Source organism: Phyllostomus hastatus, unplaced genomic scaffold, assembly GCF_019186645.2.
Source record: "Phyllostomus hastatus isolate PE091 unplaced genomic scaffold, TTU_PhHast_1.1 phas_scaffold_182, whole genome shotgun sequence".
Classification (NCBI taxonomy): Eukaryota; Metazoa; Chordata; class Mammalia; order Chiroptera; family Phyllostomidae; genus Phyllostomus; species Phyllostomus hastatus.
In genome coordinates this window covers 9,685,155-9,700,520 of record NW_025334013.1, presented here as the reverse complement: position 1 = coordinate 9,700,520, position 15,366 = coordinate 9,685,155, and the positions used below count along the sequence as shown (strand labels likewise).

Here is a 15,366-nt window from a genome sequence, read left to right as displayed (position 1 = left end):
GCAGCCGAGATGAGGAGTGGGCAGGGGTTCACAGTGTGACCAGGACATGCTATGCAGGAGCAAGTGTACCCAGCAGAAAAATTGGGACACGTGGGGGCTGCAAGGGCACAGTTGCAGTGTCCTGAGAGGTAAGACTAGAGAGCCAATAAGCTCAGACCGGGGCTTTGAATGCCAGGCTCAGGTAATGGACTTTGGTCTCTAGGCAGTGGGGAGTCATCAAAGGTGTCTGGGAAGAGAGTGCCCATAGTTTACATGGTTTCGTCCTTAGCAGAAGACCCCAGGCAGAGGAGGTGCCAGTGCCCAGTGCGAGAGGCTGCTGGGGTCACCAGGCAGGGAAGGGGCAGACGCTGCAGTTGCCCGCACCGACCCGTGTCTAGAAGCAGCCGCCTACCTCACAAAAGCAGGCACCACCACGCCAATAGGGAGGCCCGGCCTCCCGCCCCTGTTCCTCCCCGTCAGGGCACCCACGATGCTCCCCCTCCCCTGGAGGCTCTGCAAAGAGCGGAGGACAGGATGTCGTGCTCAAGCGCCAGAGATGGGGAGCCCGCCGGCTGTTAACAAGGCTCAGAGCAGGTGGACAAGCTGAGAGGGCCAGATGCCAGCGAGGAGCAAGCCTGTCATGCCCTCCGGCCCGGGGCAGAGTCAGCTGCCCCGCCTCTGCAGGGCCACGCTGGGGACGCTCCCCACTGGCTGAGTGACAGCCACCGAGACTGGATAGCTCCCCAGCGTCGGTGAGGCCAGGCAGATGTGAGGTCACAAAGCCCAGGATCCCCTGGGGTTGGGCTCCGAGAATGTCCCTCTTCTATGTCTGAGACTGCTTTCCAGTCTTGCTCAAAGACCCTTTGACTCCAACCACACGGCCATTTCCTCTCCATGGCCACGGCCACCACCAGGTCCCAGGTCGCCGTCAGCCGCAATCACCTTCTCACTGGTTCCCCCTCTCCCAGGCTTGCTCTCCTGAAACCCAGTCCCCACCCTGCACCCTGGTCATCTGTCTGCAGCGCAGACACAACCATGCCTCCCTGGTTTGAAGCCTTCATGCTATCAGGGAGACGGCCAGCTCCTCACCGCAACCCAGCCCTCCTCCCACCGACCCCTCCCCCTCGCCCACCAACTGCAGCCACATGCACCTCCTCCCAATGTCTCCAACGTGCTGGGCAAACGTCCACCTTAGGTGGTCTCCCCAGCTGCCCTTGCTGCTTGGAAATCTCTACTCTGCTCCCTCTCTAACCATGCTTCTCTGACGGTGGCCCCCAGACCAACAACATCAGCACCTCCAGGTGATGCTGATACGCATGCAAATTTAAGAAACACCAATCTAATTAACTCTTGTCTGTCCCTCAGAGTGGAAAGTTTAGATCTTAGCTCAGATGCCACTTCCTCCAGGGACCCTCCCTTGACTCCCTGACCAGGACCCCGTGGCACACCATGATGCCCCTCCTGTACAGCCCTTCCCAGCTGTGCGCGCACAGTTAGTTGTGTCATTCGTGGGAAGGCTTTCTCTTCCACCAGAACATAGGCTCCATGTGCCCAGGAAATACATTTTTCACCGATCTAGTCCCAGCCCCTAGAACCGTGCCTGGCGCATAGTGAGTGACTAACAGCAGAAGCAAGCCCTCCGCTCCCAGCCCGTCCTGCAGCAAATATTTATATTTACCATGTACTCATTCTGGGCCAGGTGCTGAAACAAAAAGGAAAGGCAGCCCCTACCTCCAATGAGCTACCTGCCACAAGGGAAAATAAACATGGGGACAAATGGACTGAGTTGCGTCTTCAAGTCGAGATGGACAGTCCCCAGTCAGAGAAGTCAGGGAAAAGTATCACGGGTAGAAGGAACAGCATGTGCAAAATGCACGGTGACTTAGACGATGCAGGGAGTTGAGCGGTTGGAAGCAGCTGCAGAAAATGAGGCTGGAGAGTCCAGTGGAGACGCAGTGGTTAAATGCCACTGAGTGAACACTAGGCTAAAGGGTTTGGATTTCATTGCATGGGTAGGCACTGAGGAGCCACTGAATAATTTCGATGAGGCAAGTGACCTGATTTTTTTTTTAATCATTCCAGCAATAGAGTGTGGGAAGCCAAGAAGAGAGACTTCCTTAGGTCATTTATTCGCCAAGTATATAGCGGGCATGGCCGTGTGCTGGGTGCTGGAGCACAGACGTGGCCCCAGGAACTGCAGCCTGTCCTTCCGTCCACACCGTCTTTATCTTTGCCTCTTTCCCAGAAGAAGGAGATCACAGCTACCTCCAACACCCCCACTCTCTTGCCCTCGATCCTGTCCCTGGGCCCCTCCCTGCGGCCTCCAGGGACAACAGAGGTGCCCACAGCCCCCGGCTCTGGCGAGGTTCTTCCAGGGGAGGGCAGGATCCGTCTGAGACAATGGGCGACTTTGTTGCTTCTGCCAGGGCCGCTCCAAGAATAGCTGTTTGCTCAGCTCCAAGCAGGGCTGGTGCTGGGCGGTGGGAGGGTGTGGGGCCCTGGAGCTTTCCTGTGGCCCAGGCATTAACCCCCTGAGCCTCGGGGCCTCCTCCAGTTTCTCCCTGGCGGGGAGCAAGGAGGGCAGCAGGAGGTATCCCTTGTAGCACTATTGTCAGAGCCTGGGTCGTCAGCAATCACCCTGCACTGTGAGTTTGTGAAGCATTTTTTTTCTAAATAGAATTGTATGCAGAAACCCAACATATAAAACCAGTTGTAATAACAGGGGCTCTAGCTGAAGTGGGGATGCAGCTTTTCAGCACCTCCTCCCCACCCCTTAGCCCAGGACCTGCCCCCTCTGTCCTTTCCAGACTCCGGCCACCTCTGACCTGGCCCCAGGCCCCCATGTGCCCCTTGATGAAACAGACAGAGCAGAAGCGCCTTGCTCGAGGCCACCCAGCAAGTTGACGGTCAAAGCCGGGACTTCCACTTAATGTTTCCCAGCTCTTACGATTTTTTCTCCAAACTTCATTTCACCTATATAATACTATCAACAGTTTTCTTTAAATCAACTCACATGTTCCTTCTAACTTCGTTATAAATGGAGACCTTACATCATTGCCATAAATGGCAGGTCTTTACAATTGCCATAAAAGGATAACACATTTAATAAATACATACATCTTTTAAATTGTTCATCCGCATGCCACTTAAAAGCATCTTATGCGTGTCCCCACACCTGCCTTTGGGAACTGCTGCCTAGTGCTTCTAAAAGGCTCACTGCTGCCCTGCTCAGCCCCACACTGACAGCCCCCTTAGTAAATAGCCCCCAACAGCATATTGGGCTCAAGGCACATCTGCACACGTGCCTCTAATCCAGGGTTTTTGCTTCGACTCCTGGTGACGGATGTGGACACAGGGCAGCAGGCCCCGCCCACAGGTGTGTAGCCTCAGGTCAGCCCGGGGCTCCCCTGGCAGGCTGAGGCATTTAGAAGGGCACAGACAGACGAGAATCTGCGTGGTGCTGGAGCTCCCCCATGGAGCTCCCTTCCCAGCAGTGGGCATGCGCTGCTGGGTCCCTGCCCACACACACTCTCCCTGCAAGGGCCCAGAGCCAGTGAGTGGTCTGTGGCCTGGATCAGAGAGACCCTGCGTGGTGGCCTCTACGGCTTCACACTCACAGCCTTGGCCTCCCCGGGGCTCTAACCCCCAGGGAGTACGGCTGAATGTCTGGACCAGGGATTCTCACACTGTAGCCTCTGGGACAGCAGCTCCAACAATTCCTGGAAACGTGGTAGGAATGCCAGTTCTCAGGCCCCACCCCAGACCTACCACATCTGAAACATCTGAAACCCAGCAATCAGTGTTCTAACAGGCCCTCCAGGTAATGCTGCTGCTGCTGCCACTGCCGAACTTGGAGAGCCATCGGTCTGACGCTCTTGTTCCACCCTGGCTCCTGCCCACATCCTCGGCTGCCCCAGCCGCACCTCGGTCCTGCCAGCCAGACTCTCCAGATGGGGTCCGCACATCTGGATCTTTAAAATAAACCCTGAAGGTTTAAACGACACCCCAAGGCTTGGATGCCCGGCCACAGTGGAACACTGTTCCAGAACCCGGGAGCATCAGGCCATCCAAACAGCCGACACGCCCTTGAGGCAGACACGTGTGCCTGTCTCAGTCCCAGATCCCCTGGAATCCCACCTCAATCCCTCTTTGGCCTTGGGAACCTTCGGGCCAGAGCCGTGGGATTTAGCAAACCCACGAGCCTCGGCCGCGTTCTCCCCTAGCCTCTCTGTCCTTCCTGTTTGCTGCCTCCCCTTAAGCCGGTGTCTTAGGCAGCTCAAGCTGCTATAAAAAAAGGATCATGGCTGGGTGGCTCAAACGCAGACTTTTATGTCTCAGTTCTGGATGCAGGAAGTCTGAGGTCAGGTTGCAGGCACGGTCAGGTTCTGGTGAGGACGCTCTTCCTGGCTCGCAGCCAGCCGCCTCTCACGCGGCCTTCCTCGGGGCACGCGGACGGAAAGATCTCGCTCCCTTCCTTGTCTTATAAGGCAACAAATCCTATCAGATCAGGGCCTCATTCTCATGACTTCATTGACCCTTAAGTATCTTCTAAATGCCCAGTCTTCAAATATAATCACATTGGGCATTAGGACTTCCATATGTGAATTTGAGGGTGGGGGGAACGCCAGAAAACTGTACTTGAACAATTTAAAAAATGTGGAAAAAAATTTTTTAAAGATTTTATTTATTTATTTCTAGAGAGGGAAGGGAGGGAAAAAGAGAGAGAGAAACATCAATGTGCGGTTGCTGGGGGCCATGGCCTGCAACCCAGGCATGTGCTCTGACTGGGAATCGAACCTGCGATGCTTTGGTTCACAGCCCCAGCTCAATCCACTGGGCTACGCCAGCCAGGGTGAAAAAAAATTTTAATAAAGAATAAATACATAAAAATAGGTGAATTGGGGGAAATACAAACATTCATGCCACATCACCGGGATCAAATCTGGTTTTTTTTTCCCCTGCCCCAAAATCTTGAGGGATTTTCAAGAACTCCGAAAGTGTCTGCCTTTCCAAAGAAAGCCACTGTGGAACCCCAAGGCATGACTCTCCGAGGAGGGGATTCCAAGCTGCAGCGGGAAAGGGGGAGCTCTGTGGCGGAGCCGGCCCACCCCTGCCCCTTCAGGACCCGAGTTCCGGCCTCCACGCGCCCGTGCAGATCCAGCCCTGGGGTGACTGCCTCCTGCCCTCCAGCTGCTGGGTCCTCCTGCCCTCCCGCTCAACACCAGGCGGGAGGTGGGACACGGGGTCTAGGCTGAGCGTGGCCTTGGCAGCGAGTTTGTCCCTCTGTCTGGGCCTCCGTCGTCCACCCTACGGTACCGTGTATCCCCGAGAGCTGGCTGCCCATCAGAAACACCAAGAAGCTTGTTAAGAATTCCGATTCCCAGGCCCCGCCCTCAAACAGCCTGACTCAGTAGGTGCACGATTGGCCCTGGAATCTGTATTTTCACAAAGCGCCCTCTTCACTACCAGGTGATTGCAGCATAGCTAGGTCCTTCGGAGTCCCCCAGGCCAGACAACCTAGGAGGAGCCTTGCAGTTTTCAGGGGTCTCCTCCTGAGCCTCCTTGCCCCACCTGCCCCAGGGACCCCCCTAACCCGCTCCCCTCTCTCCCTACAGTGCCGCCCCCGCCGGGGCCCAGACCTTCAGCCTGAAGCACTCGGAGCTCGTGCAGGTGGAGGTGGTGTGCGACGGGCAGGCCGAGGAGGTGGTCACCAACGGCAAACAACGCTGGCCTCTCTCGCCCAGCACCACGCTTCGGCTGACCATGAGCGAGGCAAGCACCGAGGCCAGCAGCGACAAGGTACCACGGCTGGGGACGCCCCCCCGCCCCGCGGGCCCTGCCGGAACCCAGGCAGGCTGGGCCAGAGCAGTCCCACGGAAACAGAGTCAAGCCACATGTATCATTTTCAGTTTTCTAGTAGCCACATTAAAAGAGAGAGAGAAAAAAGAAGCAGATGGACTTAATTTTAATATCTTTTACTTAGCTACACATATCAAAATATCACATAGACATGGTGTCAACATAAAAACTACTAATGAGACAGCTTACACTCTTTCGTTACACCGAGTCTAAATCTGGTGTGCGTTTCACACTCACGGCACACCTCAGTTCGGACGCGCCACATTTCAGGGGTCGACAGCCACCTGTGGCTGGTGGCTACTGTGCAAGACGACTCCGTGTTAGACCGAGGAATGATGGCTGCGTGGAAGGTTAAATCTCGGGCTGCTGAATGAGGGAATATTAGAATCTCTGGAAGTTACAGCTACCGGTGCCCTTGTTTTTGTCATATACAAAACGGGATGCTGGGTACCCGTGCAGCAAAGGGATTTGCCCAGGTGGTAAAGGCAAGGCCAGACTCTCCTCACTGGGTTCTCTAACTGTGAACCTCAGATGCCCCACAGCAGTGATGGGCTTTATCCAAAAGTAACAACCTCAGCCCTGCTCTGGCTGCTTGGTGGGAGCTAGACTATGGCCGGCCAGTATGGGGCCCGGTGGCAGAGTACCCCAGGGGTACAAGCAGGCAGTCGGCATCCTGGATGCACTCTGCGAGGATGGGAGTCCCCTGTCTAGTCTGATCATCTGGGTGAAGTGGCCCAGCAACCCAGGAGTGCTTCCTGGAGGAGAGGGTTCAGCTACCAGGAGAAAGCTGGCCTGACAGGCTGTGAGGTGAAAGACAGGACAGGTCATCACCCATCACAGATCTTCCTGCCTGTGATAAGTGACCTCTGCTCTTCTTTCCCTCCCTACCAAGGTCACGGTCAACTACTATGAAGAGGAGGGGAACGCCCCCATCAACCAGGCTGGGCTCTTCCTGACAGCCATTGGTGAGTGGACAAGGCCATAGGCTGGGTGCCTTTGTCCCCCAGGGCCTGGCCTCGCCACGTTTCTCAGTGGCACTTGGACTGTTTTCAATGCTGCGGGCCTGGCACTCACAGCGTCCTCTGAACAATGCAGGACCACGGAGGGATGCCGCAGGTGCAGGTGCCCGGGCCCTTCTCGACGACGGTGGGGGATGTCGTACAGGGGGAAGTGTGCCTTGGTCTGCAGGCAACTCACCGCAGTGTCAGGGTCTCCATCCCAGGCTCCGTGGGTAACAGAGGAGAAGGGGCAAAGTCTGCCCCTCCCCCACCTGCCCCCTGCAGCCAGGAGAAGAGCTCGCCTCTCAGAGTGAGGGGGAAGCCTGTGCTGTGCCGTCCAGCCAGTCCTAGCTACGCCCTGCCGTTCCCTGGACCCTTCTGCTCCCTGGGCCGGGAGACGCACACAGCCTGGGGCCTTAACTCATGCAAGCCCTTCATTTAACTCGTGAGGGTAGTGAGGCCAAGAGAGGTTAAGGAACTCGTTTGTAGTCACACAGCGGAACTCAGGATGATTTCTACCCCCGCCCCAGGCTCTTCCCCTCACACAGCAGTTCCCCGCCCTGGTGGAGCCAGCCTGGCTCAGCAAGGCCCAGAGATGTGGTTTCCTGAACCTTCTGTCATTCAGCTCTTCTGTAGTTAAGGTGTTAATTGTATATGTGGTTTTCTTTAATGTTTAATCGTAGAATGTGGTTATATTTCAGAGGATGGTTAGTCCATCCAGCCTTAGTTTAACATTGACAGTTGCCATGTGGTTGGGGGAGGGAACTACCCGTTACTGAGTGTTGACTACATGCTGAGTGCTTTAAAAATGATACTGATATCTCCCCTTTACTGAACACCTACTCAGGGATCAGGGTTGTGCTGGGTGCTCTGAGAGTGTCTTCCTGTCGGATCTCAATCTGTTCTTGCCACAGCTCCAAGGATAGACACTACTGCTGTCCCCATTTTACAGATGAGAAAACTGAGGCTCAGGCAAAGTAAAACAGCCCTGACTGGTGTGGCTCAGTTAGTTGGGCATCATCCCCATATCCCAAAATGTAACAGGTTCAATTCCCGGTCAGGGCACATGCATAGGTTGCTGGTTTGATCCCTGTTCAGGAGACAGCCAATCGATGTTTTTTTATTCCCTCTCTCTCTCTGCCCCCCTCCCCCTCTCTCTAAAATCAATAATCATGTCCTTGGGTGAGGATAAAAAAAAAAGTAAAAGAAAACCTTGCCAGAGGCCACACACCTGGAAAATGGTTTGTGAGACACCAAGTCATTCCAGTCCTCTCATATCCTCGGGGGTCTTGGAAATCCCCTCCCCCCAAAACCCGGCTAGTTCCAAGCCAGCCCCTCCTTCTCCAGCCCTGTGCTTGCAGCGGCCAAAATGGACTCAACAGCAACGCTCTTCCGCTTCTCAGCTTATTCCCAAAGGGCTTGGTGGCTGGTGCCCCTGCTCCTCCTTCTACAGGAGGGGGTGCCCAGCCCGGGGCGGGGTCCCCAGGACAACCTGGGGGGCCTTCAGAGAGGAAACCAGAGCCTCCCGAGCTGCAGCCAAGGGCTGGCATGGGCTGGACCTCACGTGCACACCCAGCCCCCAGGTCATCTCGGGTGACGACTGTCCCTGAGGAAACCTGATCCCACAGAGACGGGACACCTGAAGACTTGAGCAGGAAGGGCAGCGGCCAGAGGCCCGGGATCACCGAGGGTGATCGCCGAGGGCCGGCTGTACCCCGGGAACAGGAATTCCACAGAAGCCAGCCAGACTTAGGGTAGATGGCAAATCCCGCACTGTGAGGTGGCGAGACCAGACGCCCCCCCACACCCCGAGAAGACAGCAAAGCTGGTGCCGAGTCCCCAGAAGAGACCAAACATGCCGTGGGGAACGGCCAGGCTCCGCCCTCTGAGGCTCAGCCGTTGTGCGTTCCCTGGACACTCACTTAGTGAACTGCTACCCATTCCAGATATTTAGGTCCCATGGACCAGTAAAATGTCCCGCCCCCACCAAAAAATAATAATAATAAAATTAACATCTTTAATGCTTGGCCCCAAAACAGACATCAATAATTTATCATCAATTATCACCATCTGTCAACATTCACGTACCCACAAAGTAGGCGGGGCATAATCTCAGAGTAAAAGACCGTCTTCACGTTGCGGAGATAGAGCTTTCTGGAAATCTCACCTCACCGAACTCTCGATTCCTGTCCCACCGGGGTCCCAGGTGGAAATCTGATTACGTTGGGGGCCTGTCTGACTTTTCCGGGTCTTGCCTTTTCTCACGCATCTGCCCCAGGAGCACTTGAGGCCTACATCCCTAAAACCCCTCCTGGCAGCGCCTCGGAGGCAGGGACACCCCAACATCCCAAGATGTGGGGGCTGTGCCCTGAGGACAGCTCTGTGAGTCTGTCTCACCCAGCTCTGCCCTGAGCCCGCACAGAGCAGAAAGAACCCTGGCTTCAGAGTAGACACAACCAAGTGTAAGTACTGGCTCTGCCCCTGCAGCCACATTGTGACCATCACCCCCCTGCTCCTCAGTCTCCTCATCTGCAAAGTGGGTTCACAGTGCACGGTACTTGCAAGGATTCGGCGGCACGCGGTGTGCAGAGAGCCTGGCTTGCAGGAGGTGCTGGGGCAACACTCTCTCTTCTCCCCTCCTGGGGGCTGTCTCCTCTCTCCGCCCGGGTGGAGTGGAAGAACTCTACTGCCCTCAGGCTTCTTCTTGGTGTTTGGGAACAAACCCGTGGTGCCCTTGGCCAAATCAGGTTCTAGGTCTGGGTTCTCAGTTCTGCCAAGGACTTGCTGTTTGGCCTTGACCAGTAGCCCACCCCCTCTAGACCGCACATTTTCGCAGCTATAAATGAGGGGTTTGAGCTCATTGGCCCCCGAGAGCTTTCAGGACTCCAATTAGGGCTGACTTGCAGAATTCTCCTGTTAAGGGAGAAAGTGGGGATGGGGAGGAGGGAGGCCCAGAGTCCCAGCCTCTTCACTGCAGACCTGGCGACGGGAGCAGTGCACCCACCCAAGCCTTGAGAAGTTTCAGCCTCAACCTGGGGACCTCGCCCCTTGTGGCCCCTCCCCAGCACCTGGGGTGGCTGTGGGGGACAGAGACCTTCTCCCCCACCACGCCCCAGGCCGCCCAGTGAGTCAAGAAGGCCAGGTACAACGTGGTCACTGTCCACGGGGGCTGGCGGCCCACCAAAATGCTTGAGGCTCCGTGTCCAAAGCTGAGGCCTCGGCGTCTGGGTTCTCACTCAGGGCGGGCTGCCTTGAACCCAAGTTGACATTTCCCGTTAATCTGCCCCACACCCCAGGCGCCACCCGACACCTTGGGGCTATTCCCAGGAGCTGAGGTAGGACTCAGAGCCTCTGGGACATGTAGAGCCCTGTGGCCCCGAAACACGTGTCCCCTCCTTCCTTTCCAAGATGACACAGACATCCCAGCAGGGCGGAGCTCTGGCCCGGTCACACCAGCCCTCCTGTCCAACCCAGGAAGGAGCATCCCATTAGAACCCAGTTAAACTGGACGTTGGGAGAAACTTTGAAGGGGAGCAGTCCTCGAGGGATGGCTCATAGCTTGGGGCAGGGGGGACCCCTGCTGGGGAAGGGGGATCCCGAGGGAGGGAGGAGGGGAGGGAGGGCCATTTGCAGTTGACTTTGGAGACAGCTCATGAGTCAGAAGACAGAAAATGTGCAGCCCTGGGGGAGGTTGGAAGGTAGGTGACAGAGGCGCCCAATTACGTAATGCCCGAGTTGCGTAGCAGGAAGTCAGTGAAACCTACCCACGTTTCCTAAGTCAAGGAAGAGCAATAAATGTATCCTTTAGTGTTCTGGAGGTTGCTTTCAGGCAGGTAAGGGGACAGGCCTAACAGGGAACTTAGTACCAGACAGTTCCTTTAGGACTGTCTGGTACTCAGCGACTTCTTGTGCACGATGTGCAAGCGTTTATAAAAGGTTTAAATGTAACAAATCGTAATGAAGGAAAGCCCAGTCAAGTGCTTATAATTGATCTCAGGGACACACCACAGGAGCCACAAAGCCGTGCCAGCTTGCAGCCCGGAGACAAAGGCCACGGGGCTGCTGCGGGTGGGGGCCAGGGGGTCTGTGGCCATTTCCTCAGGGGATGACGTGTAGGGGAGCAAGTCTTAGGTTTCTGAAGGTGAGCTTGGCTTCTGGACGCAGCAGCCCAGGGCAGAGGGCAGCCTGAGTCAGCGGAGGGAACGGCCGGGCAGGGGGGGCAGGGGTCTGGAGTGGGGACCCTGTGGGTTGTTGCCTGGCTTCGCACTGTCTGAGGACTTCCTGCTCATTCCCCTGAGGGGTGCCTCGGTTTCCTCATCTGCATGGAGGGGGCGGCTGGGCGGGGGGAGAGCACCCCCCTTCTGGCGTGACAGGAGGGCATGCGCAGGACGTGCCTGCCGCTGGCAGCGTAAACTCTACACACAGGGGACATGATTGTCCTAAAAAGCGAAGGCGGCAGCTCCTTAAGGAGGCTGGGTCCGTGGCTGGTTCCCAGGGAGGAGCTTCCGTAGGGAGTGTCCAAAGGAAAGGTCGTGAAGGTCTGGGAGCCAAAACCAACACGGTTCTGCCATCGGAGCCTCCTGCCTCTTGAGTGGTGGCTGGTGGTTCCCCCTCTCCCGCTTTCTCCCCGAAGACCTTAGTGGGCTGCAGCCTCCCAGATGCCCAGCCCCATTTTCTGACAGGGGACGTCTCTGAGACTGGGTTTGCCCACCTCAAAGAACGGGAACAGTACTATTTATCTCACAGGACTGGGGATTCCTCGAGAGCAGGCTGTGCACCCCAATACCCCACCACTAGGTCTCTGTCCCCGGTACGGTGTGTGCGACACAGCAGATGTTCACCAGTGACTGGCTGAGTGGGCGGGGCCAACGGGAGGAGTGACTATCATTACGCCTCGCAGTATCTGACAGCGGGGCTGCAGAGGGGGGACGCGGGGGTGCTGCCTCTCCCAAGAGCCAGGTGTCCTCAAAGCCTCCCCTCTCCTGCCTCCTTCCGGACCCAGAAAAGCCACGTTCAGGGGTGGGAGGGAATCGGACTGTGCACAAAGGGAGGACTTGAACATAATCCCCAGACTGAGGGTGAGCGGCCTGAGGGGGGGTGACATCAGCACGCTCCCTGAGCCAGGATCCTCTTCCCCACCCAACCCCGGGAGAGGGCATGCCTGCCAAAGGGACTTACCAGGAATCCATTCATTCCCACCCAACTCCCTTCTCAGTCCAAGTCATGCCCAGCGTGTGGCTGAGCCACCGGCAGTTCCCGGGCCTGGACCCGGCTCCTCTCCGTCTGCGTGATGCGCTCCCATCACCTCCCAACGACTCCGCTGCCCCGCCCTGTCAGTCTCTAATGCAAGGGGTCAGGTCACCTCCCAGGGACATGTAGCAATATCTGAAGACATCTTGGTTGTCACAGCTGGGGGATGTCACTGGCATCCAGGAGGTACCACTAAACACCGTACGAGGATGCCCAGGGCGACCCCCTCCACACAGAAATGTCCGGTACAAGCCTCCTGTAGTGCCCGCTGTTGCAACCGGTGCATCTCCTCAAACGGGAAAGGGCCCCATTGTGCAGGCAGAGAAACTGGGGCTCAGAGATGCCGTCTAACCTGCCCAAAGTCACACAGCATGTCAGTAGAGAACCAGGGTTTGAACCCAGCACTGCCTGATGCTGAGTCTTGGGCTCATTTTGCCGCACAGTTTCCATGAAGCCTGTTCCCACGGCGGGCCTAGTTCAGCGAGGACACCAAAGGTCCCTTCCCCAGGAGGAAGGGTAAACAAGGACCCCGCCCTGCAGCCTCTCTCTCACAGCCTGGCCTCCCAGGTACCCTCAGGTCCAGAAGGGTTGGAGACCCAGTTTCCCGCCCAAAGTAAAGCCTCAGTCCTTGGCGGTGGGACGCGGGCCACCGACAATTCTGGAAGACGCACGTGCTCAGACTCACGGGTGCGCAGGTGCCCCGGACAGACGGGCTGGGAAGGCAGTTCGGGAGCCCTCCGGCAGCTTTCACAGTAAAACCTTTGAATCAGACCAGCTGCAGTGTGTGTCCCAGGTCGCTCAGGACACCTACGTGGCCCTGGGCCTCTCTGACCCGAGGCTCCCAGGTCTGCACAGTGAGAGGCTTATCCCACTCGCCACCCGGGACTGCCCGAGGAACCAGGAAGCGGTGCCTGATCGGGGCCTAACTGGCAGCACCTCTCAAAGCCCTAGCAGCAAAGTCGGCAGCGTCCCCGAGTTCTCCACCAGGAGGTGGGGTATTGAGATAAGGGAGCTGGATAAGAGGACCTCCTCCAGGCCCTCTCCTTCTGGGGACCCAGCAAGGGGCGAGCCCCACCCTGCTCCCACAGGTCTTCCTCCTGCCCCTGCCCCACCCTGTCTGGCAGGCTCCGCAGCTCACCCGTGTGTCTGTCCCCAGAGATCTCCCTGGATGTGGACGCAGACCGGGACGGCGTGGTGGAGAAGAACAACCCAAAGAAGGTACCCAGCTACCGGGGCAGAGAAACAGGCGGGGGGGGGGGGGGGCATCGAGAACAGAGCCCCAGGCTGGACCCGGGAAGCAGCCATGGCCCTCCCCGCAAACAGAGGTGACTCTCAGACTCAGAGGGGGAGATGGGGACGCGAGACAGGCTCCCAGGCCCACAGCGCGAAGTGACAGACCCGCAGAGGAGACAGACCCCCTACGGGAACAACCTCAGAACAGGTTCCCAAGTCTCAGCCCCACCCCTCAGGATGGGGGCCCCCCAGTTCATAGAGTTGTTGGAAAAACTAATGTCCTGCCGCAGAGGAAGTGCTGCCAAGGTATTTGCTCTTATTATTTTGCCTTTTTAAAAAAACGTTTAAATCTGAGTGGGAGAGACCACCAAGGGGCAGAGGCTGCATTCAGCAGCCGCAGTTCAAGGCGCGTGAGCTTGAGTGGTGCGTGCACAGCCCCTCTCCTGCTACTTATTCATTCACCCATTCGTCATTCATTCATTCACTCATTCATTCATTCACTCATTCATTCCTCCTCTTCTGTCCTGCATTCCCCATTCCTATTCTGCTCCCCCACAAAGGACCGTGCTAATGGGTTTCATGTGTCTCTTTCGGTTCTTCTGGTTCTTGCAACGCCTGTGGTCCGGCTGGTATGCAGGTATTTTTAACCCGTGCAGAGAGCACCGTGTTCCCCATCTCATTCCGTTCTGTGCTTTTTGCCTCCAACCCAGTGTTCAAGCTCCTCTGGCTTTGCTCTGTTACGTCCTCTAACTATTTCCCCGTAACAATCTAAAGCCTGGTTTAAGTTACACATGCGTGGATGCTTTTACAAGTTAAATAAATACGCCAGTGAGGAGCCTGGGTACTTACTAGCCGCTGGCCGCAGACTCCCTGCCTGTTGCTAAGGGGGCCTCAGGGAGCCCTTTAGGGAACCCTTTCTCCCAGGCTCCTCAGTAGGTCCCGGCCCTGGCCCTGCCCCTGCCTCCCCGAGGCGGCTGAGTCAGCCTCACACATCCATTCTCTGTGCCGATGGCCCCAAGATGTGACAACAGATTGCACACAGACCTCTGAGGCATCAGCCCCGCCCAGGGAGCTCCGCAGCCTTGGTGAAGTCACCCGGTCCCTAAGGGCCTGAACTCACCCAGGCCATCTCCATGTGAGCCAGTGACACTGTGCACCGTATTCACACCATCTCATAGATATTTGTTGAGCATCTTTCATACTCCAGGACTGGGTCCGGCTGTGGGGACACAGCTCCTGCCCTCCGGGGGCCCACATTAAACAAAGAATCACAGTTACGGCCTTTTCATCACGGTCATCCTAAATCCGCTCCAGAAAGAACATGTTCCGTGTCATGAGTGTGGACCCAGGGAGGCCGCTCTGCTCGGGAGGGTCACAAAGTGGTTCGGGGCAAATGGGACAGTTTTGCTGTGACCGGAAGGAGGAGTGGTGTCGGCCAGGTGAAGGGAGACAGGACAGCGTGCCAGACGGAGGGGCTGGTGCAGGCGAAGGCCTGAGGGCTCGGCACCCTGGGGAGCAGAAAGGCAGCGGGTGTGGGAGGAGCTAGAAGGAAGGGGAGGGGTCAGCTGGAGAGGGGGGCAGGTCTCCCCGGTCAGCAGGGAGCCCCGACCAACCGGGATGAAAGTGGGAAAGCAACCTGACCTGGTGGGGTTCATTCTAACCACTCTGGCTGCAGGGCAGCCAGTGGGTCGCCTTGTGGGTCCCGTTTGGAGCACTTGGAGGGTGTCTGGGAACAGCTGCGTGTCTGTCCATCCAGGTGTCTTCCCCTGAACCTCTCTGGGGACCACGGAGCCTGCCGCAGAATGTCTGTCTGCTCCTTTCTCCGGCAGCCCTCCCATCTCCTGTCTCCGCCCCTCCCCCCGTCACAAGCACACCAGACACGAGGCTCAGGAGTGCCTCACCCAGTCTCTGTGTCTCTCTCTGCCACCATCTGTCCCCCTCCTGAACTTGCCTTTGTTGCTTACACTGACCACCTCTGGGCCTCAGACGTGGGATTCACGATCTCCAGGTCACAGCTGCCCCGGTGGGCGGTGGCTGTTCTTTACTC

The 15,366-nt window shown here is 57.1% G+C and overlaps 1 protein-coding gene across 1 annotated transcript in view; it reads left to right on the top strand.

Annotated features, from left to right (window-relative positions):
* PADI2 (peptidyl arginine deiminase 2) overlaps positions 1-15,366 on the top strand; it is a 38,489-nt gene that overhangs the window by 6,077 nt on the left and 17,046 nt on the right. Inside the window, exons 2-4 of the mRNA XM_045859657.1 lie at positions 5,595-5,778; positions 6,731-6,803; positions 13,243-13,304. Coding sequence (XP_045715613.1) covers positions 5,595-5,778; positions 6,731-6,803; positions 13,243-13,304 — 319 coding nt within the window. The remainder of the gene's footprint in view (positions 1-5,594; positions 5,779-6,730; positions 6,804-13,242; positions 13,305-15,366) is intronic.